This window comes from Xiphophorus maculatus, chromosome 3 (genome assembly GCF_002775205.1).
Source record: "Xiphophorus maculatus strain JP 163 A chromosome 3, X_maculatus-5.0-male, whole genome shotgun sequence".
Classification (NCBI taxonomy): domain Eukaryota; kingdom Metazoa; phylum Chordata; class Actinopteri; order Cyprinodontiformes; family Poeciliidae; genus Xiphophorus; species Xiphophorus maculatus.
Window position 1 is genome coordinate 16,740,217 of NC_036445.1, and position 24,080 is coordinate 16,764,296.

At 40.5% G+C, this 24,080-nt stretch overlaps 3 protein-coding genes and 1 non-coding gene across 8 annotated transcripts in view; 2 read left to right on the plus strand and 2 right to left on the minus strand.

The window, feature by feature from the left end:
* invs (inversin) overlaps positions 1 to 3,757 on the plus strand; it is a 30,199-nt gene extending 26,442 nt beyond the window's left edge. For 2 of the 4 annotated variants that reach the window (XM_023330760.1, XM_023330759.1), the window contains exons 18-19: positions 3,008 to 3,094; positions 3,174 to 3,757. In XM_023330760.1, coding sequence (XP_023186528.1) covers positions 3,008 to 3,094; positions 3,174 to 3,289 — 203 coding nt within the window. In that variant the 3' untranslated portion in view covers positions 3,290 to 3,757. The remainder of the gene's footprint in view (positions 1 to 3,007; positions 3,095 to 3,173) is intronic. The other 2 variants (XR_002752534.1, XR_002752535.1) reach the window with 2 other exon arrangements.
* trnat-ugu lies at positions 2,761 to 2,833 on the minus strand. The gene has a single exon. It is a non-coding gene; the product is annotated as a tRNA-Thr (tRNA).
* An 85-nt stretch (positions 3,758 to 3,842) lies between the features above and the next one.
* Positions 3,843 to 17,778, minus strand: tex10 (testis expressed 10). Of its 2 annotated transcripts, none has more exons than XM_023330762.1 (16): positions 16,705 to 17,778; positions 14,733 to 14,936; positions 14,324 to 14,511; positions 13,916 to 14,242; positions 13,612 to 13,824; positions 13,268 to 13,520; positions 13,058 to 13,170; positions 12,597 to 12,844; positions 11,668 to 11,803; positions 11,399 to 11,568; positions 9,785 to 9,962; positions 7,258 to 7,474; positions 5,925 to 6,005; positions 5,620 to 5,804; positions 5,149 to 5,359; positions 3,843 to 5,054 (listed from the first exon to the last, which is right to left on the minus strand). In XM_023330762.1, the coding sequence occupies exons 2-16, from the start codon at positions 14,913 to 14,915 to the stop codon at positions 4,932 to 4,934; spliced, it is 2,826 nt and encodes a 941-aa protein (XP_023186530.1). In that variant the 5' UTR covers positions 14,916 to 14,936; positions 16,705 to 17,778; the 3' UTR covers positions 3,843 to 4,931. The 2 variants fall into 2 exon arrangements, with proteins under 2 accessions (XP_023186530.1, XP_023186529.1); XM_023330761.1 differs by lacking the exon at positions 16,705 to 17,778 and adding an exon at positions 15,149 to 15,371.
* On the plus strand, positions 15,742 to 24,050 carry LOC102220372. Its single transcript, XM_023330766.1, has 13 exons — positions 15,742 to 15,849; positions 15,951 to 15,970; positions 16,248 to 16,350; positions 17,748 to 17,778; positions 18,479 to 18,556; positions 19,327 to 19,466; positions 19,564 to 19,689; positions 19,901 to 19,946; positions 20,358 to 20,423; positions 22,982 to 23,328; positions 23,401 to 23,505; positions 23,594 to 23,678; positions 23,789 to 24,050. Exons 3-13 carry the CDS (start codon positions 16,258 to 16,260, stop codon positions 23,830 to 23,832), a joined length of 1,161 nt encoding a protein of 386 aa, XP_023186534.1. The 5' UTR covers positions 15,742 to 15,849; positions 15,951 to 15,970; positions 16,248 to 16,257; the 3' UTR covers positions 23,833 to 24,050.
* The last annotated feature ends 30 nt before the right edge of the window (positions 24,051 to 24,080 follow it).

Genomic DNA, 24,080 nt, shown 5'->3' on the forward strand with positions numbered 1-24,080 from the left:
CAGACAGGTCTGGGGTGGAGTCGGAGAGATTGAAAGCATTTAGGTTGCATACAACCTAAATGTATATATTTAATGAAGATTTTATCATTTCTGTTCAAGAAAAGGGAAATTGGCTAAAGTGTAAACTTACCAATACTAACAGGTGGATTCATAATCATAACTGAGACTTTGAAAAGTTTGCTGTATAATCTGGCAGAGCCTGCATATTTCACAAAGAAGAACCGGCAAATACATTTCTGATCAAAAATCAAAGATTATGAATATTTTACAAGAAATTTGTGCTGAAAAAAATCTAATCAAATATCAACTTTGTAAATCATCTTCCAGCAGTTAATTTACTTACAGGTTTGACTGCAGGGAGAGATTTGAATTAATCATATTGTTCTTTGTTATCTTGAAAAATTTCTTGTTATGAGAAGAATTTTCATTCATCATAAAAATAAATTAATGAAGTTTGAACCTCCACAGAACTGACAGTATCGTCAGAGTTAGTTTTGCTCTTTTCTCCTCAGTTTGTTCCAGGAGTTTAGATTTTGTTGTGCTTTCTTGCACAATAACAATAAAGGAACTCTGATCCTGATAAGAGCATGAATAAAAATAATTACATTTGAAAATTTGATTAAATAAAGTTACTTTGTGCAGATTAGTGGTAAGAATCACTCTTTTTAAGCCTCTGGTATCATGAGAAAGCCTATTTTCAAACATGTATGTTTTTTTAAGAGCGGATTTTGTGTTTGTGAGGCATGTAGACGCAGCCATTCAGTTGCCTAAAAGAGGATAAATACTTCTTTACCATCACTTTTTATTATTGCAATAAATACCTCAAAATATGGAAATAAGATTTGAAATTTTCATAGCCCACCATGAAATGCAGGCTTCTGAAAAACTGTTTAATTAGTTTTTAATATTTTTATTTTTCTGACTATTAGATCCCTCAGCAATTTTATTTTTAGATTCTGAGTAAAAACAATTAATTTCCATGTAGCTTTTATCATATAACTCTATATCAACACCAGAACCAGGCCTGAAACAACTCAACAGCTGTTTAAAAACAAATAGATTTTACCTCCATGTCTAAATATACTCATAGTGGCGTTAAGGTGCACTGAGGAGTTTACATAAAAACGCTCCCTGGAAAGCAAAACTCAAATGTTTTGAAAGGTAATGAAGCAGTCTTACTTTGAGGAATTTCTCCTGAGGAAATACTATACAACAGCTGCATTGGCTTTAAGCTGAGGTTTTCCAATCATGGGTAAATATTGGATATATTTTCTGCAGTTCGATCGCTGATGAATAAGCTAATGGTGTCAGTTTAATAGAAAAATAGTTGCTGCTGCTGTAACTGCTGTAGAACTGTGAAAACGAAGTTGTGGGTTTGGATGAAAAGCGACAAGCTCTCAGGTGTAAGTACCAGTGTTCGTATCTGGACGCCATCAGCCGGGTTTTTCTGCTGCGGTTTCGCTCCCTCAGACAGGCCCGACCTTCACCGCACATCACCAGGTGATGATAGGACAGGCAGAAACACACACAAACCCACGCGCTCTCCCTCCACCCTCAGACGGGCTGAAAGGGTCCTCGGTCCGGCTGTTCCCCCCGCCACTCCCTTCTCATCGTCTTCCTCCCCCTTTCTCTGCCTCTGTCTCTCCTTCTCCCTACCTGACAGTTCCTGGCACTGTGAAAAGTTCAGCGCTGTCACGGGGAATGTCAAACGACTGCGTAGAGCTTTCCGCTCACCACACACACGCCTCACCATCCAACACACACGCACTCACACACCCTCACACATATTCTCACTTTTTCATTTCCACAAAGCAGAAGGATGTTTGACACACTAATGCTGGTCGCTTTAAAGTAATAAACCATTTGACCTGTTTTCATTTTTCTTTTTTGAAAGGGGATTCATATTTTGCACTTTTTTGTTATTCAATTTGGGTCTAAACTGTTTCTAAAAACAGCCCAGGTGCTTAAAAAGCTCTGGAAAAAAGTCATTTCAAAAACCTCCTAGTTGTTAAGTGACATCCTACGGGAACTGCGCCGTTACCTACCGCCGTTAGCAACCCCAGCCAAGCCCAGCCCCGTCACCTAGCAACCCAAGCTGAGTTCCAGCACATTTGGTCAGCTGTTTTTATCTCTGTATGTACTGGAAAAATAGTTTTATTGTTGACTAAATATTCAGAAAAGAGGTTTGTATAATGTTCAGAGATGGTTGGTATAATTGCACATCTATTTGCATTTGCATTTCCATGTGAAAGTGTAAATGTTGAGTTGGGGGACGTGGCTAGCTGCAGCTAATTTGGATTTAAAGTAACAAGAGTCCATCAAACAACTCATTCTATAATCTCGTTGAATATACAGACCTTGTTTCGCCCATTAACTTGTTCAAGGAAGCATAATAGAGGTTACCTTTCAGATTTTGTGCCACTATTATTAGCCTTGAGTAGCTAAACAGCTACAATAGGACAGGAATTGGACCTACAGCAGGTACATTGAGGTTGAGGCCTCTGTATACAGAGTTTCTCTGGTCTACCACATGTTTCATTTCTCATCATTCTGAAATCAGCTAATTGGTCAATTTCAGAATTGGGCAGTTGTGAGAGAAGGTCATGGCCCATGTACTCAACAGCTGTGTTGAGTACATGGGCCATGTGCTCTACTCCCTGCGCCACCGCCACTCCCTGACTCAAAATCTATCAAACTAAAACACCTGTGTGGCATTTGTCAGGCGTTCGCAGACGGTATTAACTGGAAAAGGATAAAGTTAGGCCCCAGCGAGGATTGAACTCGCGACCCCTGGTTTACAAGACCAGTGCTCTAACCACTGAGCTATAGGGCCTTTGACATGTGGTAATATGTGACAGTACACATATAAAGACAGGAGGACATACTGTAGGTGTGGACCTGGGCTGGATGAACCAGTCTTACAGGACTCACTGTCATGATCCACCCTTGGCTCACTGAATTCAGAAATGATGGGGTTAAAAGCCAACTCCCAATGCCGTTCCTTCAGGCAACTCTATGGCGAGACGAGGACGCTCGCTTCAGGGCTCTCAGCCTCACCTCTTGCTGAACGTTCCCCTACGCACCCAGAGTCAGTGTAAGTGCTTACATCCTCACACAAACCCCTCTTTACTGCCTTTGAGGCTCTTAAACTTGATCTTCTGCTTGTGTTTCAGTGGGCGGTTTAGACTGCATTCACCTGACCGGCGCCTTGACTCAAGCCAAGCTGTACTCCTACCACCTGAGACCACAGAGCGCAGGACAGGGGATGAGAGGACGGGGCAAACACTGAACACACACACTGTGTTTACCAACAGTGCATTGGATAAACAGATTTCAGTGTATTTTATTGGGATTTTATGAGGTAGACTACCACATAGCTTCTGTAATCTTGAAGTAAAAATCTAAAAAAAAAAAAAGATATGGCATGTTTTTTGTTTTTCAGCTTCAAGACGTTTGGGGTTCATCTAAACATGAAATATCTGGGCAGGTTGCATGGAGGACGTTGCAACATATTAGTTTAAATGACTACTGAACTTTGACTGGGACACCTTAGGGCTAGGTAATTAATCCATTTTAATCTATTAATCAAATTTTTGGTTTTTGAAGATTTAATTTTTGGAAAATCTGAATCCCCCCCCACTGCTATCTTGTTTGATAAGCGTGTTTTACAGCTTTTTTGACTTTTGGAAATTTTCTGAGTTTCAAATATCTACAATGGCCCTAATATGCCATCATAAAAATCTTTATGTTTAACCTATATCCTTTGTATTGTTTTCTTTTTTTTTCTCCTTGGGACTTTGATGTCAGGCTAAAGTTTGAGTAACGGCAAGTTCTTTCCTTGAAAATTTCAGAGATTAATCTCAAAATTTCTACGTTTTTTTTCTAACAATTTTTTAAAAAGGAGTAAATTTCAATTTTAAATGAGTAAATTTCCACCAAAAAACGTTTTTCTTTCCATCTATACTGGCATTAATACACTGTCATAGAGATTAAATAGTTCTGCTGTGACAAAATTTAAGACTTGAGATTCATATATTTAAAGCCAACTTGCATCTATGTAAAATAAATTTAAGACATTTTGATTCCTCATTTTTTGATTCATAAATTTGAGACTCTTGAGGGCACGGAGATCGCAGGGACACCGGCCCTGAAGTTGAAGACCTTCAATGCTTGAAGGTTTGAAGTTGTGCAAAATTTTTTAGTTGGGATTGAAGCTGACAAACGGTAGAAGACTTGCAGGGTTATGAATATTTCTGCAACGCAGCGGTTTGTTTTCTCAGCTGGCTGTCAGTCTCACTTCGTCAGACTTTACTGCACACAATGTTGGCTCAACGTGCCGGGCTTTCTAAAATTAAGTCATGTGACATCAGAGCCGTGACCTCACAGGGTGGGGTTAAATCTACAGAAATGGCGTGTGTAAAAGATAACCTTTCATCCAGTACGGAGGGAGTGCATACACACTGCCCCCCCTCAGTCTCTATTGCTGTCATACTCACACACACACCAAGATAACCTTTCCTCGCTACGGAGAATGAGGTAGTCTATCAACAGCCGGTCATACAGATAGCCCACCTGCAGCAGTGCAGACACACACTCTACACATCGGTCTGTTCTTTAAACGTTTTCCCTTTCAAAGAAACGTGCATGTCTGAACTAGGCCTTCATTATCAGAGCTGTGTCATTTTACAAATTAATTAAATATTAAACTGAATCTTATAGCGCTATGTAAAAGACGGATAAAATAAAAAGCTGAGGTTAACTTCGACTTTTATTTTCCTTTATTCTATTTTTTTAAACAAAGGTTTTCTAAGCTTCATTAAAGACTGAGGGAACAATCAGAACAGGCACAACAAAACATGAAGTTTATGTGAACTACGAGTAAAAAAGAAAAAAAAAAGTTTTTTGATTCCGTCTCTGCTAAATGAATGGCGTTAGTACATGTCTCTGAGGCCCATGCTTCCACGGTGTGCAGAGGAGCCGTGAGCCACGGTGACGCTGTAACAGTAGAGCAAATCTGTCAGCCACTGCTCTCTGGTCGCTCCCCGGAAAAACCTCTAAAAACACAAATATGCAGAACGTAAACAGTCTGTCTACTCCCTAACTCTCATGTCTACCAGTAAGTTCAACGGGAGCGCCGAGATTGTTTACCGTTAGATTCTGGATAAGCTCTTGCAGCAGCACAGCGTTGGCCATCAGTTGGTTGTGCAGCGGCGTGTGCTGCAGCAGCATCGAGAGGATCTGGCCGAGCTGCGGCAGCTCCTCTGCGCTCAGGTCTCCAACGTGCATCGACTGCAGAACGATCCGCAGCAGGCGAGGGACGCTGCTGAGTGCCGTCACACAGGAACTCCAGATTGCCTCCCTGAAGACAAAGAGGCTTTAAAACTGTCCGGTAAAGTAACTTCATGTCTAGATCTCTAGTTAAGGTTTGGTGAGAAATGGAACATGGTGCTATCTAAAATATCTATCCCAATCATCCATCCCGTATTTTAACTACTGAACTTCTGTATTTCTAAGTTTTGCCACTCAAGACTCCAGAAATGAACTGCGAAATGAGCTGTGATAGGAACCCTGGGAATCTCTCTAAGCAGCAAACTTGCCGTGTTGTCCCCCAGAATGCACCTTTTGTGGTTGGTTTCAGTGGGGGCGTGCTGCTGCATGATGACCAGCAGCACCAGCAGGCTGAGGCAGCACTGGGACAGGAAACGCAGCACCTGCTCGGCGGGCAGGATGGACAGGTCTAATAGTCTGGAAACGGCTCTCAGCAGCCCAGCTGCCATGCTGTCAGGAACAACCTCCAACTTCATCTAAGACAAAAAATAATAATAATAAGGTCTTGATTAGAAATTCAGAGCACACAGAGATAAACAGGCATAGACTGAACTGAACTGTTCTTATGGTAGCAAAGCAGATGTTTGAACCCCTACCAGGTATCTGAAGATGCCATTTTGCAGAATGTCAAAGCATTGCGACTTTGATCCGATGGTTTCCAGAGAGTGACACACCTCCTGTGGACCAAACATATTTACACCATTTACAGTGAAGTTTTTTGCTAATGTAGAGCCAACGATGTTCAGTGTACAGTAGACATTAGGTGTTGTCACACCAGATAGTCCAATACACTCGATCTGATTGGGGACCAAAATTTAAGCATTTGTTACTTGAGCGGTTAAATCAAAACTTGAGAATTAGATTGTCATATGTAAAACCAACTTACATTTTCTTTAATCAATTTAAAACATTTCAATGTCTTAATTTTAGACACATTAAAACTTTTTAAGAATACACAAGACAGCCTGGTTTCCTTCCAACATATTTTCTTTTTTTGTTGAAGGTCACTGGATAATTATCACCTATAAGGTGCGAAAGTTTTGAAAACAACTGATCATGTTCTTTGGATTTTTAGCCTTTTGAAAGCCACCGTGTGTCCAAAACCAACATGTTGTTCCTATTCATCCATGTTTGCAGGAAAGATGAATCAAGTAATGATGTTTGAACAATTAAACAGCTGCCTAATGACGGCCAGCTTTGCCTTGCGTTACTCTCCACCTGTTTGAAATAATTTCAGGCCTTCTTGCTGCCAAACTTTTTAAGAGTGAAAAATAAGACTTTGCTTTTCTTCATTAACTTGAAAATCCAAATCAAATTTCTCATTACCTTTTATCAAATTGAGGTGCGAGAGCCTGCGTGTCTGAACGCTGCACCTGTCGGCATCCACCCCCCACCCGTCATTAAAAACAATCCCGTCTCATTAGCCGAACCAGACCTGACACGGTCCGTTTCGTAACGCTGCCATCGCGTGTCCCCCGCCCCCCGCTTCGGCTGTGATTGACTCAGACAGGAAGATGAGAGAAGAGGGATCTGAGGCTTTAATTGAGGAGGCTGAATTAGTGATTATAAGCCCCCCCGACCAGCTCACACACACTTGCCCCAGGGCGCAGTTAGGTTAGTGGTAATTTCTGTGCAGAAATGTCACTCTACCATCATGCCACAGGCTCTCATTACCATTTGTGCATATCGACTACGCCTGATAACCGCGCATCTCCAACCTGCGCAACATGATAAAGGGTCCCCTCTCAGCAGGAGCGCAGTGATAAAACTTCTTTCCTCTGAGCTCTTTGTGGGGGACAGAGAGAGACCAGGGGGGGACTGAAAGACCACAGCTGTGTCCAGAATATCAAAACTTAACAATTTTCAGAACCGCATCCGTGGCGGTTTCACTATGTGCACGACGCCGACTGGCGAGGGGAGAGTTCGCACCTCGACAACATCCCAGTGGTGTGTGAACTGCTCCAGCGGCGTTTGGTAGAGGCAGAGGGGGGAGAGCGAGGAGGGCAGCAGGGCGGTCTCATCGTCCTGCAGGGCGGCGAGGTGTTCGGACGAGAAGCCCGCCAGGGTCGAGAACAGGAAGCTGATGTAGTCGACGTCCTGCAGAGCTGCTTCCTGGCTCCCGACCGACCAGCCGCTGAGAGAGGACCTGAGGAGCAAAATCAGATAGCGTCCTAAACAATAAATACTGAACAGTCTGTTTTCACAGAACACAGCACTCGCAAAGTTATGCAGCTTCTTTCAGAAAAAAACTGAATATGCTCTTCCTCTTTTAATCACGTCTAGAAATTATCAGTTTCATAAGAGCAAAAATATTTATCAGAGCCAAAAACGCACGTAAACACAGTTATGAAAAATGGCTCCTTGTCCTCAGGGAGGATGCACACAGGAAATGTGTGTGAATAACTGTGTGTGTTTTAGAAAGCCTGGGAGGCACATGCAGGCAGTGCACTCAGTACTCCATGACGATGCTGCATTCCAGCCTCCCAAAGAACTCTTTGTATCAAATCCATTATGCACACATCCCATCCCATGTGAACGCTACAATCTCACCGCTCAAAATTTGTGTAACACTGGCCCACTGACACCGGGGGCAAAACAGGTCAGAATCAACATGGCAGGCAAAGGTGAGCTGCTGCAAGAACTCGCTTCTATGCTGATTACTATGTTGAATGTAAAATAAATGGGAAATTTGCACCTGAAGAGAAAAAGATGCAGTTAAGAGATTTGATGGACAGTGAAAGCACTATACTGCCATCTTGTGGTGGCCGGTGATTTTGCGTTTGCCCCCCCTGGGATTCAAACGTTTTTACATTTTATCACCACAGAACCGAGAACTTTTATTGGGATCTTATGTGGCGGTCCGACACATAGTAGTAAATATAAGTTGTATATACCTGGCTTTCAACATTTTTCCAAGTAAAACCTTTTACTATAATTACAACTGTAAATACTTTTGGTTTATGTCTCTACCAGTTTTGCACATTTAGAGACTGAAAATGTTCTGATTCTTCTTTGGTCTATCTCAAGAGAAAATCTCGCTACAAATTCCTAATTGGATTTAGTCCTTGATTTTCACTCACACACACACGACCATCTTCCTTAATAAAACTATCCCCACATCGCGATCCTGCCACCACCTTGTTTCACTGTGGGGATGGTATTTACTTTAATAATCGGATATTCTGACAATTAATTGGATTTAAAAGTGGAACAGTCTGCAGATTTTTCATTGAACCATTTAAGCTTATTTTATACAATAATAAAAATATTTAAAAATGTAAATAAACAAATATTTAAATTCTTTTTTCTAAATAACAAAAACATTTTATTGCCTAAAAAGAAATGCCAGTCTTTCTTTATTTAGCAAAGGATGAATATGTAACTAAATAAAAAAAACGACATAAATACTTAAATAAACCACTCCGCTTCACTTCACATTATTAGAGTACAGGGTTGATCGGTTGACTATTTTTTCAATTACGGTAACTAATTAGTAATTAGAGAGAAAAATTAGCTTAATTCAGAATTTGAACCAAGTAAAGCTAAAACTATATATCTTGCAGGAATTCTGGGTAGAACATATCTATAAACTAAGAAGGTTTAAATGCAAAATATGTATTTTTTTGTACAGTATTGGTTTAGTTACTGATCTGGGTGTCTTGTTCTTTTAGCAAATAGCCTTTTTTGAGTCTGAACATTCTATTTACTGATTTATCAATTACTAGTTGATGATTATTTCTATAATCAATTAGTCATGATTAATCAGATTAATTGTTTTAGTCTTAATTTCCAGGGTGATGTGCTGGGTCAGTTTTCCACCACATATATAACTGCATACAGGTGGACTTTATTGACCAATCAGGTGACTCCTGAAGAAAGCTGGCTGAACTGCGTTTCAGTTAGGGGTGTCAGAATAAAGGGGTTGAATAAAAATGCAAGCAGTGCCAAAATTTAACAGAATCTGTGGCAGGACTTGAAAACGAATGTTCAACAGAGGCTCTCCATTCAGTCTGAGCCAGAGCTTACTCACAAAGATTAATGGGGGGAAAAAAGACTCATTTTTGTCTCATCTGACCAGAGCACCTTCTCCCACGTGTCTGCTGTGTCCCTGACACGTCTGGTGATAAACTACAAACTGGACCTCTTATCGTTTTCTCTCAACGCAGGCTTTCGTTTTGCCACTCGTCCATAAAGCTCTGATTTGTAGACCAACTTTTTTCCTTTTCAAAGACTCTCCCACCTGAGCTGTGGATCTCTGCAGCCTCTACAGAAAAATTCTGATCATATTTCGCAATCATGCAATAGTTTATGTTGGTCTGATGCGTAAAATCCAAATAAAAAACATTTCAATTTGCAGTGCAAACATAAAATGTGAAAATATTGTCGTTTCTACAAGATACTGTAGTGGCAATGTGATTTAAAATGCATCACTGAACAGCTCAGGTTGGACGCTCACCTAAAGTGTAGGATACGGATGAGGGAGGCGGCGAGGGTCGCAGAGATGCGTCCGGCGGTGCAGCAGCCGCTCAGATTGGCCAGCAGAGGCTGGGGCATTTTGGGGAGAAAGTAGAGCAGCTGCACCATTCGCTGCTGGGACTCTGCTGGTAGCAGCACCACAACTCCGTCCTGAGGATCTTCACACAGACGAACAATGTTTTTTTAACATGGTGCACTCTCAGAGGTTTACAAAACAGTGATAATTGGATTATTCATTTATTGTGAAAAACAAAAACAAAAAGAACAGAAAAACTTCTACTGTAAGGGTGCAGATAATTTCTATGTGTAATTGTGTGTGTGTGTTGGTTTGTTTCTCTGACGCACATGCTGATGTCAAAAGATCTCAGACAAAAGGAGTCTTGTGATGGAGGACTGCGCTCTGTCGGACCCCCTCCTCCCTTTGGCTCTGTGTGTGTGTGTCACACGTCCGCCTCACTATCTACTCATCCTCTGAGCTGCGCACATGAACACGCCGTAACTTCAATATGCAAGCAGTCTGAAGTTTAATGTGTGGAGTAATACCGCCCCCTGGGGGACAAATAATGTCTGTAGACATTTTCATGATAACTGCAAAAATAAAGCTTTCATTCTTAAAAAAAAAAACTGATGAGAGAAGGCATATGGCTGAGTATGCAATGTTGCAACTTCATTCACAAAAATGAAACGGTAGCTATAGTCTTCAATGTTCTAATATTGCCACAGTTCAATGGGATTTTCAGACCAATTTATGATCCATCACAGACCCAGAAGTTCCCATATTAGATATCTTAATGGACAAGTAAAGAAACCTCTGCATGATCCAAACAAGCCGTACTGTTCAGTGTTTTCCTAACTGTCCTTTCATGAACTTTAACCTGGACCAAGCAGACTGTGGCCAGTGGAGTCTGCAGGAACATCAGACTGTCTTTGTTCATGCAATTTTTTTTACTTGATTATATATTTGAACTAAAATGTCAGGCTTTTTTCTTGAGTTTTATTTAATTCTGAACATTTGAAAAGAAAATCTCATCCTCTAACTACTTGAATAGTAATCACTTCTTATCTGTAGGTAGGGTTGCTTAAACCGAACCAAAATTAAAACCGGCAGCTCCATCACAACCTGAGTTTAAAGTTCTCTAAAGTCAAAAAAAGAACTAAAATTGCCCCTATAAAAAAAAGCAAACAAACAAAAAAACGAGTCAGTCACTAAACCAAAGAAATAAATTTTGCTGGATAAAATGTTCAAATTTTATCCACATTATGTGAAAATCAAAGCATGTCTCTTAAACTGAAAAACAAAACTTAAATGTAAAAAACATTTTTAGGTTTTTGTCTTTTAGAGGAAAGAAGAGAAAATTAAGAAGACAAATATCTGCCTTAGATATAGACATTTATTCAAACTAATTTCCCCTATACTTGTTCAGACCTGAAAAACATTAAAATCAAAATTACAGAAGTAATTTGCAAGCGGCTGAAAAGAAGCAGATTGGCTGCAGTTCAGTATGATTATAGATTTCAGTGTTTGGGAAAACATCGAATGCTATTTCAGAGTCGTCTCCAACGTTCCCATAATCATCATAACAGGTGATCTCACCGTAGAGCCTGCATGCGTATGTCTGCAGACTGTTGAGAAGCTCTTTGTTTCCTCGGGAAGCTGCAGCATGGATGGAAACGATCAGCTGAGCAGACAGAGCTGGGTTACGGTGGCCCAGCTGGGACAACTGAACAGGAAGAGAGGCCAGCCATCGACACAACACCTTGCTCCTTCAGGCAGAGATGGACAGATGACACGTTCACATCAACTCCACTACATAAATCAGACTTGAGCAGATGATCTGCGGTGTTGACATCTTCTCTGGTTACCTGGCAATGTGTGTGTGTTCTTGCTCCTGCAGGTAGAGTTTGCTGTAGAAGGAGAGCAGCAGCGATCTCGTCTGCAGCGGCAGGTTCTTCTGCTTATAGTAGATGTAAACAGCCGCCAGCAGCTCCTCTGTCACTGCTGCACAAAAACAACACAGAGCACGGGTTTTCAGGCTAATTATTTTAATAAAACTGATTATTTTATCTTGTTTAGACACATTTTCATACTTAAAAAATTTCCAGATACAAAATTTCTTGATTTATGCCCAATTTTTCATCCTCATGTTTGTTTCCTTAGCCATTTTTATAATGTTCTGACACCTTCTTTGGCCTTATTTAGGGTCAATTTAGGTCTAATGCGCTAATTAACTCTATAGATTTTAACATTAAAATTTTAAAGCAGTTAATTACTTTTTTGTTTCAAGACAAAACTTCACAGTCTGAACCTTTGCATTCGTGAGTTTCTAATTCACCCATAAATCCGACACACAAGCGACAAACATTGGTGGATAACAAAGCTGCTTCTTTTGGCCCACTAAGGGTTAATTTTTGTTTCAAAAATTATCTATCCAAAGCTATGCAAGGCTAAAATACCATCTCAATGCAAAACATGCAGCGGCAAGCACAGACGTCCCCAAACACTAATGTCAGCCTCCACAGTTCCCATTTCTAAATTAGTATTTTTTCAGTGAAAAAATACTAACGGTATTGTGCTGGAGGGCCATTTAACTTACTGAATTTCTTTTTTGGCATCCAAACTGACTTTAAAATCTACAACCCTCAGTCTTTAAGACACCTTTATTTGGTTTGTTAAATGTCTACTACAGTTTACCAGGGTGAGCGTGACACATACGGCCACGCCGCCTACGATGGACTCTTGTAGTCGCATTAAGCTCACGCCTCTGCGTTGATGAAATCATGCGCATGCTTACCTCGGCTCTGCTGCGTGAGCACCATCTTCCACACGGTGCGCAGCAGCATGTGTAGCTGCCTGTAGCTCAGCTTCACACCGTTCCCCAGGGTGTCCCGAACAAAAGCCCTCAGTGGTGACAGCCAGTCCCCGTCTGCCTCGTGACCGAGGCCCTGCTTCTGGCTGAGAGACACCATGACCTGGCAGAGCGTGATGTTTAATGCCAGGGGCTCTACGGTGGAAGAAGGGACGGCCGCTGTCTGTTTGCTCCTGCAGAGAGGAAAGTAAAGTGTCGGCAAATTCAAACATCTACTGATATCCGACTACAGAAAATTAGTCGAGAAAAAGCAGAGCTCGTTTTAAAAAGCTCTCTGTTAGGTTCCAGTCTGATTTGAAATAATGAAACGTCTGATTTAAAAGCATCTATCACTGAAAGATGCAAAAATAATATGGGCATTTTTGGGATTGAACCTAGATTCTTACCTCTTGAGATCAACTTTCTTCTTATGTTTCGGTGTGTCCCGTAGACCATATGGAAAGTTCTTCATGAAGTGTTGCTTAAAGTCTTCCAGATATTCCTTACGAAACCAAGCATCCTGACCAAGAGCAATGGCTTCTGTTATTCTTTTGTTGCATAATAAATTACTTGAACACAAACAAAGACAGAACTACAAAGTGCATATCTCATCTCACCAGTGCCTCCTTGTTCTCACGGTGGGTGGGCAGTTTCCTCAGCAGCTGGAGAATAGATAAGACCTGGAACATTACGGACGTGGCGTCAGGTGTGAGCAGGTGGGCGCCCTCGGTGCTGTTCCAGGAGCAGTCTCCGGCGCAGGCTTCCACCCAAACCTCCAGCAGCAGAGGCACGAGTGTGCCTGCGAAACTCTGAACGGTCTCGGCCGAGTCCAGACCCTTGCTTCCCAGGCCGCCAGGGTCCATCTCAGGTCTAAGCAGTTAGTTTTAGAAGAAAACCAGACTTAGATTTTACACTCATACATAGAGTGATGAGATTGTTTTCTTCCTGAATGACATCATACCTGAGTTTAAAGGTGGAGTGGGGAGTTGGGGTGGCACCAGAGTTTTCATACACCTTAACGTCAATCTTTTTGTAAGTTAGCTCCTCCCAGTTCAGATTCAGAGGGGTAAGACGGCTCATCCCACTTGAACCAAACACTCCTTCGGTTCGCATAGACAAGTCGCCCTCCTCCGTTGGTCTTTCCTCAACAATCGCTTGCAGAAAGTTTCCAAGCCTGAAACATGACGAAATTAAACAAACAAGGCTTTTATTCTAAAAAATCTTTTTACTACTTAAATTTTTTAACCATGTCAGCAGACAGTTACCTAAGAAGAACAGAGAGACGCCACTGCTGGCTGGTCACTCTCCTGTCTGGGTGGACTGAGAGTGTCCAGGTTCGGCCCCTGGCGTCCTGAGTCTTTCTGGCTCCTCCAGAGTTCTGCCTGTGAGAGATCAGCTCCAGGAAGTTGGTGAGGAGCACCACGGGTCGAGAGGCCAGCAGAGAGGGGTAATGCTCCAGGAAGATGTCCAGGACATTCATGGCGTCCCCTTGGATGCCTGGCTCGATATGGGTCATAGCGCAGGTCAGGTGAGCGCTGAGAAGTGGGAAGAACGGAGCCACTTGTTCTGCCGGCACAGACTGTGCAATGAACCTGCAACAAGTTTTAGAGACTGTGTTTTTATTTAAGATCTAAAAACCTGCATCATTTTTGAAAATGGGGTGCTTTTCGGACCTGAGAGCCCGGGTTGCTGCCACGCGAACATTTCCATCCTTGTCGGATAGAACAGCTGCCACTTCGGAGAGCAGGCGTGAAAGATGTTGTTCCAACAGAGAAGGACTCAGAGACAGCAGCTCTTTCAACCCCAACAAGGCACTGTGTTTCACATTGGCACTGTAATGATGCAGCTGAGACAGGAGCTCCTGGATATATATTAAAAAAAAAAGAATTAAAGCTAAATCCATTAATATTTTGAAAAGTTTATTATAATTTTAAATTCTGATGCTCTAAAGCATTAAATCCCAACACAATTACACTGAGGTTTGTCTGTGCAATGGAAAAACGTGACAGAGTTCAAAAGGTGCGAATACTTTTGAAATCCAATGTAAATATAAGGTTTGTTTTGGAGTTCTGCAGAACTTACATTAATGCCCAGCTGTCTGTGAGTTGTGGGGCCGCTTGTGTCTCTCTTTAACTGGTCAGGCAGACAGATTCCTCTTGTACGGAAGTTAGTGTTGGTGGCATTATCAGCCCTGGGCTTCTTCTTTCCCACTTTAAGCTTAACTTTTTGGAAATCGTCCTGCCTCTTCTTCTTTTTGGCCTTCATCTTTGTGGACACTTAGAATTTCTGTAACACAAAGTTAAACGGAATTAATATGTGCATTTAGCATGAGATAGAAGATAACCTTATCGCTTGCAGGGATGTAAAAATAGCCCAAATCTGAATGGTAAACACTAACAATGAAAGGTCGGAGCGGCTGCACTGCTATCATGTGGCTAACTTACCTTTCACGTACATCCTACAGGATCAAGCATGGGTGTCACCTGATTTTAACTTACCACAGTAAAAAAGAAACGCTTGGCTTCAACCGTCAGATCTTCTCACGTCATCAAACATTCAGTTATGCTAAACACATAGCCGCCTTGTTTACGGCTATAATTTTATATAAAAAGACGTATACACTTTCGTCTTGGTTGTTCACTGGGTCCTCCAATTCAAAGCATTCGTGTTTATTAACACTGCCAGTTCGATGTGTTGGACTGAAGGGGTGCGGAGCTAACGGAGCTAAAGCTAAAATAACACCTTGGTAATTCGATAATGTGTGAGATTTTTAATTTGGAAATTATTCAATTAATATACTTTTTAAAAGCTTAAATAAAGATTAAATTAGGGGCGTTATCAATGCAAATAATGATAAAAGTTCACGTCTGGATTCCAGTACGGTACGCTCCGGTATTAAAAATAAATGCACCATATAGCTGTCCGCACAAGTGCCTCGTAAATAATAACAGTGTTCTATTTATTATTCTACTACAAAAGATTAAAATGTAAACATTAGTCATATTCAACAGATACATATATGTAAGTATTTATTAAAAGTCTATTTATGAAGTCAAAGCAGTTAAACATTTTTTTTCTCTTTTTTTCCCTTTTTTACACGGATAAATACTTGTCAGCCTATCTCCTTCTCGGAGTGCCCATTTTATTCCGAAACCAAACAGTCCAGGCGGCCTGCAAGGGTCTTGCAATTAAATCTAAGGTATTAATGTTTGTGTAATGTTGTTTGCGTGATGGAAATCTAAGCGAGTTGTAGCTTTTTATCACGATAAGAATTTATTATCAATCATTGCCTTTCTTTAGAAAAACGGACATAAGGAACGGTAAGCTAGGCCTGCTCTCTTGCAAAAATACACTAAAATAAACATGCTTAATATACAATTAAATAAATACAACCGTCGTTGACCCGCTTTTTTTCTGATATATATTTCCAATACTTCTTTACATGGGGAAAGTTATTTGGTTACCTTCGTTGAATCAGTTAGTTTACCAAAACAATACATGCTAGCGGCTCGTGGATAAAGTTCATGTAGTTAATATTTTCAATATTTGCATGTTTTATTTCATTTTGGAAAACACGGTTTTTTTTTTATGTTGCAGTGGTGAAACTATGGAGACTTTTGAGGTGGAGGCTCCGGCTATACCTACAGAAGAACAACCTGCCCCGAATCACGGGCCACCGTATCCAAAGAAAAAGAAAAAGGTGCATGGCAGTAAAGAGATATAAAATAACTTCCTTTTTTATTATTATTATTTTATTATTATTATTTTTAACTCTAATTTAAAAAACAAACTACACAAGTTTAGAGTTTTGTAAATCATCCCAAGCTTTTCAGTATAATCAAATTGGTTTACTTCTGGCAAACTGGCTAACCTCTTCTACAGTAGATTAAGATTAGAGATCAAGACAATAGAAAAAATATCTAAAGAACAATGAACTCCTTTTTTAAAAAAAGGACCCATCTCCATATTCAAGGAAATCACCGCCTCACCCTGCTTCCTGCTTTACGGTGGGATGGACTCCCACTGAACTTTAAAATAAGAGAGCTTCACTAACCTCATAGGTTTGTTGGCTCAGCCTTCAGTCCTTCCTGGGTGACAGTGGTGAATCTCTGGCACCATACAGGCCAAGGGTGCATGTGCTGCTGCTGCTGTCATGAGCCGCTGCTGCGGCAGCATCATGCAGTGCACACACAGGCGTCGAGCTCTCGATGAATCACTGTGCAGGGACCGGCGCTGGGCTGGCTCTGCTTGTTATCGGGAGCTTTAAAAGTCCAGCTGCTGATCCAGCTGCTCTGCGCTTCGTAGTAAGCGCAGAGCATTACTATGAAGAGATAAACTCTTGTCAGCTGCCCAGTTTGTGTTCAGTCCTACTTTAATTTAGATCATAAGTTGAGTCAGAATGAAATATACAGCTCATGATTTAATGACATGAGTATTTGCCTGCTTTTTGATATCTTTTTAAAAAATGTTCAACTTTACTTTCTGGCACACTGGAATTTTTATTCTTGGGGTGTATCTTTTCACCCTTTTTTTCCAACTAAATATTTGTGTAAACAGTGAGACACATTCTACAGAATGTTGATTTTTTTATTTTTTCAGTTATTTTAATTCTAGTGGGCAGTAATAATAATAGTAATTGTGTTACCGTTCATATCAGTTGCTCTATGAGAGGAACTGAGCTTATTTTTGCATTTTGTTTTGTTTCCAAAAGTTGATCCACTGTTCATGAATACGTCCGTCTGGTCAGAAGAGCGGGCAGGTCTTCACCTCGGTGCTCTGTTACCTGGCTGCAGCAGACGTTTGCGTATTTTGAACTGTGGTTATCCTCATGTCCCCTATAAAACCAGTAACTTATTGTTGCTGCTCTCATCTGATGAGTCCTCATCACTCGATGACACTTTTCAGAGCCCAGATAAACTCATTCCCGTGGCTGTCTCTGCGTGACGCGGGGCTCGTGGAGAATGAAGTAAACAAGCGGCTCTGAATGGTGCGGCGGACGTGGACGAGGTGTCCTGTCCTCTGCCAAGTGTCACCCTGTCACTAATTCCTGTGTGTGTCTCTCTCCTCCTTGTGGGTTTATTCCCTCCACGCTGACAGAAAAAGCAGCCTCTGCATTCTGCTGACATAGGTAAGTGTTTTTACACACGGCACCACTTCCTGTGCTGAGAGTTGAAGCTGGAGGTCTTGGGTCGCTGTGGTTCATGTCTTGAATGGTGAGTGACTCGTTCACCAGGCAGTGATCCACCTGCCCCCTCTCAGTGACCAGGGGACTCTCTTGGTGCCCTTACACAGTTTTAACCCAGTGTTTGGTTTCCTTTCTGTTGCAACGGGTGACCAGTTTAGATTGTAAAAAGGTTCTGAACACTAATAGACATTGCAACACATTCTCCTGTGATACTGCAGCATCACATTTGTTGGATGTTTAATTTTTAAACATTGCCAAGTACAGTGTTTACACTTCATACTTCACCAGGTGCTTCGTTTCTGTGGCACAGCGGTGAATCTTGTGGTGCCGAGCGCAGCGGCAGGCACTGCATCTGCAGTCTCCTGCAGACCGGTGGGGAAATATGTGAGGGTTGGCTAAGAGCTTCTCCTATTCCTCCCAGATTTCAATAAGATGCAGGGATGTCTGATGGTGTTCGGTTAATCAGGAGATGAGCTCGCTGGTCATCAGTTGTTGCAATTTTTGCAACAACACAACAGACTCCATCAGTGTAACCGTTGCTGCAATTTTGGCTGCAGTTTTGCGTTTGGCAAGAAATCTGAAGTGATTTTGTTCTTCGATTATAGTGAAGTTGTTGTGCTAATCACTGCTGTATTTTCTCCAGTGTTCTCCAAAGGCCATGCTTTCCTTTCTGTCCCCTCTCTGAGCAAAGTGTTGAAGGACATCACAGACAGCATCGTCGGTAAGAACATGTTGCAATCATTAGTTATGTCTGTTTTATTAAGATTTTATATATTTATATAAAAATGCATAATTTTCATGATTAAAAAAATAGTCTAATATATTCAGCACATTCATATTCAAGCTCAAAATTCCAAGATAAATAGTAGCATTGTTCAATATTTACCACACTAACACCGCCACCAGGTGGCAGCATCATGCAAGAAGTGGCGATATGTTCACGGTCATGAGCAGAGTTACTTTTCTTCCTGCAGCATTTTGCATGTAGTCCAAAAATTACAACGTGACTAGAGCAGTGGCTCTGGATGCTAGTTCTCAAACCCCACCGTCTTTAATGTTTTGGATGTAATGTTTTAATGCAAATGATTGCATTACTTAATTAATTTAAGTTGGATATGTAGGAGCAGGAAAATATCCAAAACCTGCTGGACAGTGAGGTTTTTTTTATTTAGTCTGAGATTAAATTTTACATAGGGAGAATCTATTAACTAATTCAGTAACATTTAGCATTTGGTAAGGAGTATTGGAGTACGGGGAGGATTCAAATCCATGCCACATCTTTCAGATTATTTGGAAACACTCTTCTTTTCCCTCCGCTTCACAGTTATGGACTATTTTGTGTAATAATAAAATTCACTGAAGTTATTTGCTTGCAAGTGTGGGGAAAAAAAAATCTTTGGAGGGTGTTGAAACTTTTCCATCTTTATTTTTTATATTTTTCATTTCAAATTACAAATAAATGAAGCCTCAGTAATGACTTGATGTCTGCAGGTCTTCAGTACGTCTGGGAATACCGCAGCCCCAGTAAATTGGTCCAACCGCATTACCAGTGCAAGCTGTGTTCCCTGTCCCGTGTGCAGCATGACATGGTTGATCATGTCAAAGGCTGGAAACACAGCTTCAGATACATGGTGAGTACGGCTGGTCTCCCATTCAGCCACAGGGCCTTTGTTCAAAATAAACCCTGAAGCAAGTATTTTTGTTCTTTTTTTTTTTGGCTTGCAACAGAAAAAAACTCACCCTGATAAGGTTATCTGGGAAGAGGAAGATGGCGTCAAGGACCCTACAGTCAGAAAGGCAATTAAAGTTGCTGCTGCAGAGGTGGAAAAAGCAGAGGGGAGGGGGCAAATCAGGGTACGTAATAAACTTATTACAATTACAAGTTCAAAAAGACCCAGTTTTATCTGTCTGGTCCAGAACTATTTAATTTTTAACTCAATAATGAGTCATTTTCTGATATTTATGGGAGAGCAAAGCATTGTTTAAATTCTGAATAAATAAATGTTGTTTTTTTGGAAGTAGCTTAAATTTATTAACATTTTTCTGTTTCTCTTCTGATGTTTAGGTGATTCTGAAGGAGCCCTATTTAGTGCTTGCATTTAAAGGACTCCGTGAGTGATTTTGCTACATACTCACCAATGGGGATTTCAGACCTCAACAGTATTAAAGTTCAGAGGTTGGTAGTTTACACCTCAGTGGCCAAGAATGAGGCCACTGAGGCGTAAACTACTACCAAAAAACTCAGAATTTTCCTCAATAATGTCACATATTTCCTCTGATATGAAAAAGTTATACATTTAGACGATTACAAAAAAACACTTTTTCCTGTCAAATTTACTTTTTGACATCAGAGAGCATCAAATATTTTTCTTGTACATATCTAAGATTAACATAGAATTTTAGCTTTTGGATGCAAATTTACTTCTCTGTGGCTACAATGTTTTTCTTTCATGGTCCTGATGCTCCATCATAGCATAATAACTGCTCTGATTTTATTTATTTTTTCCTACCATTTTCCACAGGTTCTGCTGTTCCCAGACCGATTAATCCACGAAATAAAGAAATGAGACCAATGGGTCCTCCATTTGGTGAGCTCTCTTTGCATTGACTAGAAAATCACATTATTTTATCACACTAATTTAATTTAGTGCAACTCAAATCATTTACACATTGATATAAATTATATTTGTTATTTTGGTGACTATTTTATAGACAATACAATCCACAAAACCCAGCTTAAAAAGATTCACACCAAGTCATATTTTTTTCTTTCAACTTTTAATATAGAACCACTGGCTTACAGAAAAGTGTCTTCTTTTACTACTACTACTAATAATAATAAGCAATTTTATTTATAATACTGAACTGTATTTGCACTCAATACTCCTATTGTACGAATGACAGCATCAGTTCAGAGTGGCATGAGGGCGATGGTTCTTGTGGTTCCTTTCATTTTGGCCTTCAGCTCGTCTCCATTGTTGGCCCTGGTGTCTCTCATCGTCCTTTTGACGGCAACCCACACCTTCCGCTTTTCCGTCCGTTTACTTTGACGACCTTGCTTTTTAGTTTTGAGCTTTCTATGCTCACTTCACTTCTGTATTCGGCCAGGAACTCGTTCAGTTCCACCAGCGGCTGCCAGTTCCCTCTCTCTGCCAACACCACTGCTGTGTTTTGCTATTTGTCTTTTTTTCAGCCCTCGGCTAAAATTCTTTTTTTCCCGTTTTTACTGTTTACATTTCAAGCTTATGGTTTGGATTATGTAACTTCTCTTTTTGGCAAATCGCATGTACTGAAGGCATTGACTACACCTCCCATCACTCTGACTAACCCTTACTTCTGCTTTTGGAAATCCCCGTTTGCTCACTCTGGTCTTCCCCTAACTTTACTTATGGCTCTATTATTCTCCTCTCTGCTGGCTTTTGTATTACTTCTACACATAACTTTTCAGAATACAAAAATTACCTTATTGTCTTAAAATATACTGATTATCACATTGGTGACTAAAATGTTTCTTTTCAGATCACGGTAATCATTATTACCACAATAATGGTAATAATTTCACCATTATTGAATGGTAAAATTATTACCATTCAAAAATAAAATAAGCTTCAACTTGACTAGGGGCCATTTGTAAATTTTGTGGTATTTACATAGATCGTTATATTTTACTTTTAGTGCTGATCAGTAAAACGACTGCTAGAAAACATGTCGGGTCACGGTCGGGTATCTATTCTGGACTGGATCCTCTGGATCAAAAATGTAATCATTTTTGATTACATAAACAGAAATCATCATTTAAAACTTATTATAGATTCTAACAAAATTATGAATTCCTACAGAAGATTAAGAAATGTAACACTTAAGTATTTTAATAAACCTCTTGATTAGAAGTTCAGTCCCTTCTGTTGATATCCTTTCCACAATTATGCTGAGCTGACGCTCTCACCCTCTTCTGACAGATTATATATTAAAACGCATCACTTATTCAGTTTAATTAATAAAACATTTAATAGAAGATCAAATCAGCCATTTTGATGATTTAACAAACTATTTACATGATGTAGGACATTTCCAATATAGATTCATTTTATGGGTAATATTGAAGAAAAACAAACATGTTTGGACTTGCATCTCGATTCTCTCTTCACAGGATCTCAACTTATTTAATGAAACTCTGTGGAGTTTCAGTCCGGTTTTCTGGCCAGTCGAGCTCAGGTCACCATGGTAACCAAAGCAGATATTAATACAATCAGCATTGTGGGACTGTGCCAAGTCATGATAGAAAATTAACTTGGCATCTCCATAAACCGTGCCAGCAGGGGGAAGCATTAAGTTAACTTCCTGGTAGCTTTGGTTCGATAAATCACATTGGAGCAGCGGAGACGGCTCACTGTCTGCGTTTTACTTCAAACTGAACACCAAGCAACTTGAGATTTTTTTGTAAGGATAGTTTAAAAAAAAAAGAGGATAATTGAGCAACAGCTCAGCTCCTTTTCGCCTTAGCTAGGCGAAAATGCTTTTGATGAGATGTCTGGATCAGAAGTGGCTTAACACAAGGAGTATGAACGTTGCGGTGGTTCTAGAAAAACTGACTCCAGGAAAAGTCCTCTCCTAGTTTATCTTCCACAAACTCTGAATTTGGCTTCACGTCACAATCCTCACAAGGCTGAAGTTATCCTGTTGCATGTGCATGTTTTCCTTCCACTGAACTTTCTGTGTATATTCTTAAAGACAGCACTCTGAATACCCAAGTTCTTTAGCATTAATCTTGGATGACGTTCCCTTCCCGTGAAACATTCCATTGACTGCTTAGGGAAAAAAAACACAAAAAACAACTTGTCAAGTCAGCGGTTCTGTGTCGACCATAACACATTTCTAGATTGAATCTTTGTTGGCAATGCGCAATGAAAATTGACATATTTTTTTAAAAAACACTGAAAATATCACTGTGGGCAAATGATGAATGAGTGAATATGCCTTTCCCTTTGTCTTTTGACTAACTAAAATGTCACTTTTTGTGATGATTCTTTAGATGCAACTGTAAGGTCTTCTTTCTTGAAGGATGTTTCAGATTTCCACAAATATGCTGAACTGACACTTTGTGGTCATATTAATGCGTAATTAACATTCATCATGTAATTAACAGGCCCTAGGTTCCATGACGCGAGGTTTCCAGGAGAGTTTGCCCCTCATGGAGGACCTCACCCTGGTTTTCCATGTGGGGAATACGAGGAACCCTCATATGGAGGCTACATGTCAGGACCAGCTTTCCCTGACAGCAGCATGGGTCCAGCTCCGTACGCAAACAGTATCGGTCCTGGACAAGATGGATATGGAAGAGGTGAACCGATGGTTGAAAGCTCAAACACAGCATATACCAATGAGTACCAGGAAAACTCAGTGGACAGACCGATAAGCAAGCCAGTGGATCGACCCGGATTATTGGGAGCCGCTCCACAGAGTAGCAACATGCCTGCAGTGCTGAAACACTTGGTGAGAATCTTGAATTGTGTTCCTTAAATCAAACTAGACGGACGCGCTTTGTAACTTATTTTTTGTCGTCAGGAATCTTTCCAAATAGAGAACGAGAATGATGCACAGCTTGTTTTGAAAGTGACACAAAGGCTAACAGATGCGCTGATGGAGTACAGGCTGAGGACCATTCCTGCGGTATGCTGACCAATAATCTTATGCTTTGATGAACCTTTAAGATGAATTTTAATTTAGCTACATTCTTTTATTGCTTTTACCTCCACAGGCATCGACTTTTTGCAACCCGTCCTTGAACTTTTCTAACACTCCTCCAAGGTTGCAAAACGACCGATATTCAAGTAATCAGTCTGGTACAGAACAACAGCTTTGCTAGTCAGACTTGATTATAAACGGAGATTCATAGAACGTCACAGCTTTAATTTACATTCACCTCAATCTCTGTTTGGATTATATTTTGTAGGTTCATCCAGATATCCTGACCCTCTGCAGAAATACTTCAACTGATTGTCAGAAGATGGCGCTTCACTCCTCTTCTCCGTCTCTCACCGATGCACAAGTCCAGTTTTTCCCTGTGTATATTAATTTTGGGTAGCTTTTTTCCCCTCCGTTTTAATTTTCACTTCCTCAGATCAAGGGAAGTTTTACATAACAGAATGTTTTAGTTGATTTATGTCACCATTGTCTCTTTTCAGAGGTAATAAAGAACTTGATGTAACATCAAATCATTTCACAGGTAGCATTTAATCCCACGC

Excerpts from the sequence above, each read along its gene's own strand:
- LOC102220372 (XM_023330766.1), top strand. The coding sequence starts at position 16,258 with ATGGAGACTTTTGAGGTGGAGGCTCCGGCTATACCTACAGAAGAACAA. Across the intron at positions 19,467-19,563 it reads AACACAGCTTCAGATACATG|AAAAAAACTCACCCTGATAA; the intron begins GTGAGTACGGCT and ends GGCTTGCAACAG. Across the intron at positions 23,506-23,593 it reads GGCTGAGGACCATTCCTGCG|GCATCGACTTTTTGCAACCC; the intron begins GTATGCTGACCA and ends TTACCTCCACAG.
- tex10 (XM_023330762.1), bottom strand. The coding sequence starts at position 14,915 with ATGAAGGCCAAAAAGAAGAAGAGGCAGGACGATTTCCAAAAAGTTAAG. Across the intron at positions 5,805-5,924 it reads ATGGCATCTTCAGATACCTG|ATGAAGTTGGAGGTTGTTCC; the intron begins GTAGGGGTTCAA and ends TTTTTGTCTTAG. Across the intron at positions 5,360-5,619 it reads ACTGAAACCAACCACAAAAG|GGAGGCAATCTGGAGTTCCT; the intron begins GTGCATTCTGGG and ends CTTTGTCTTCAG.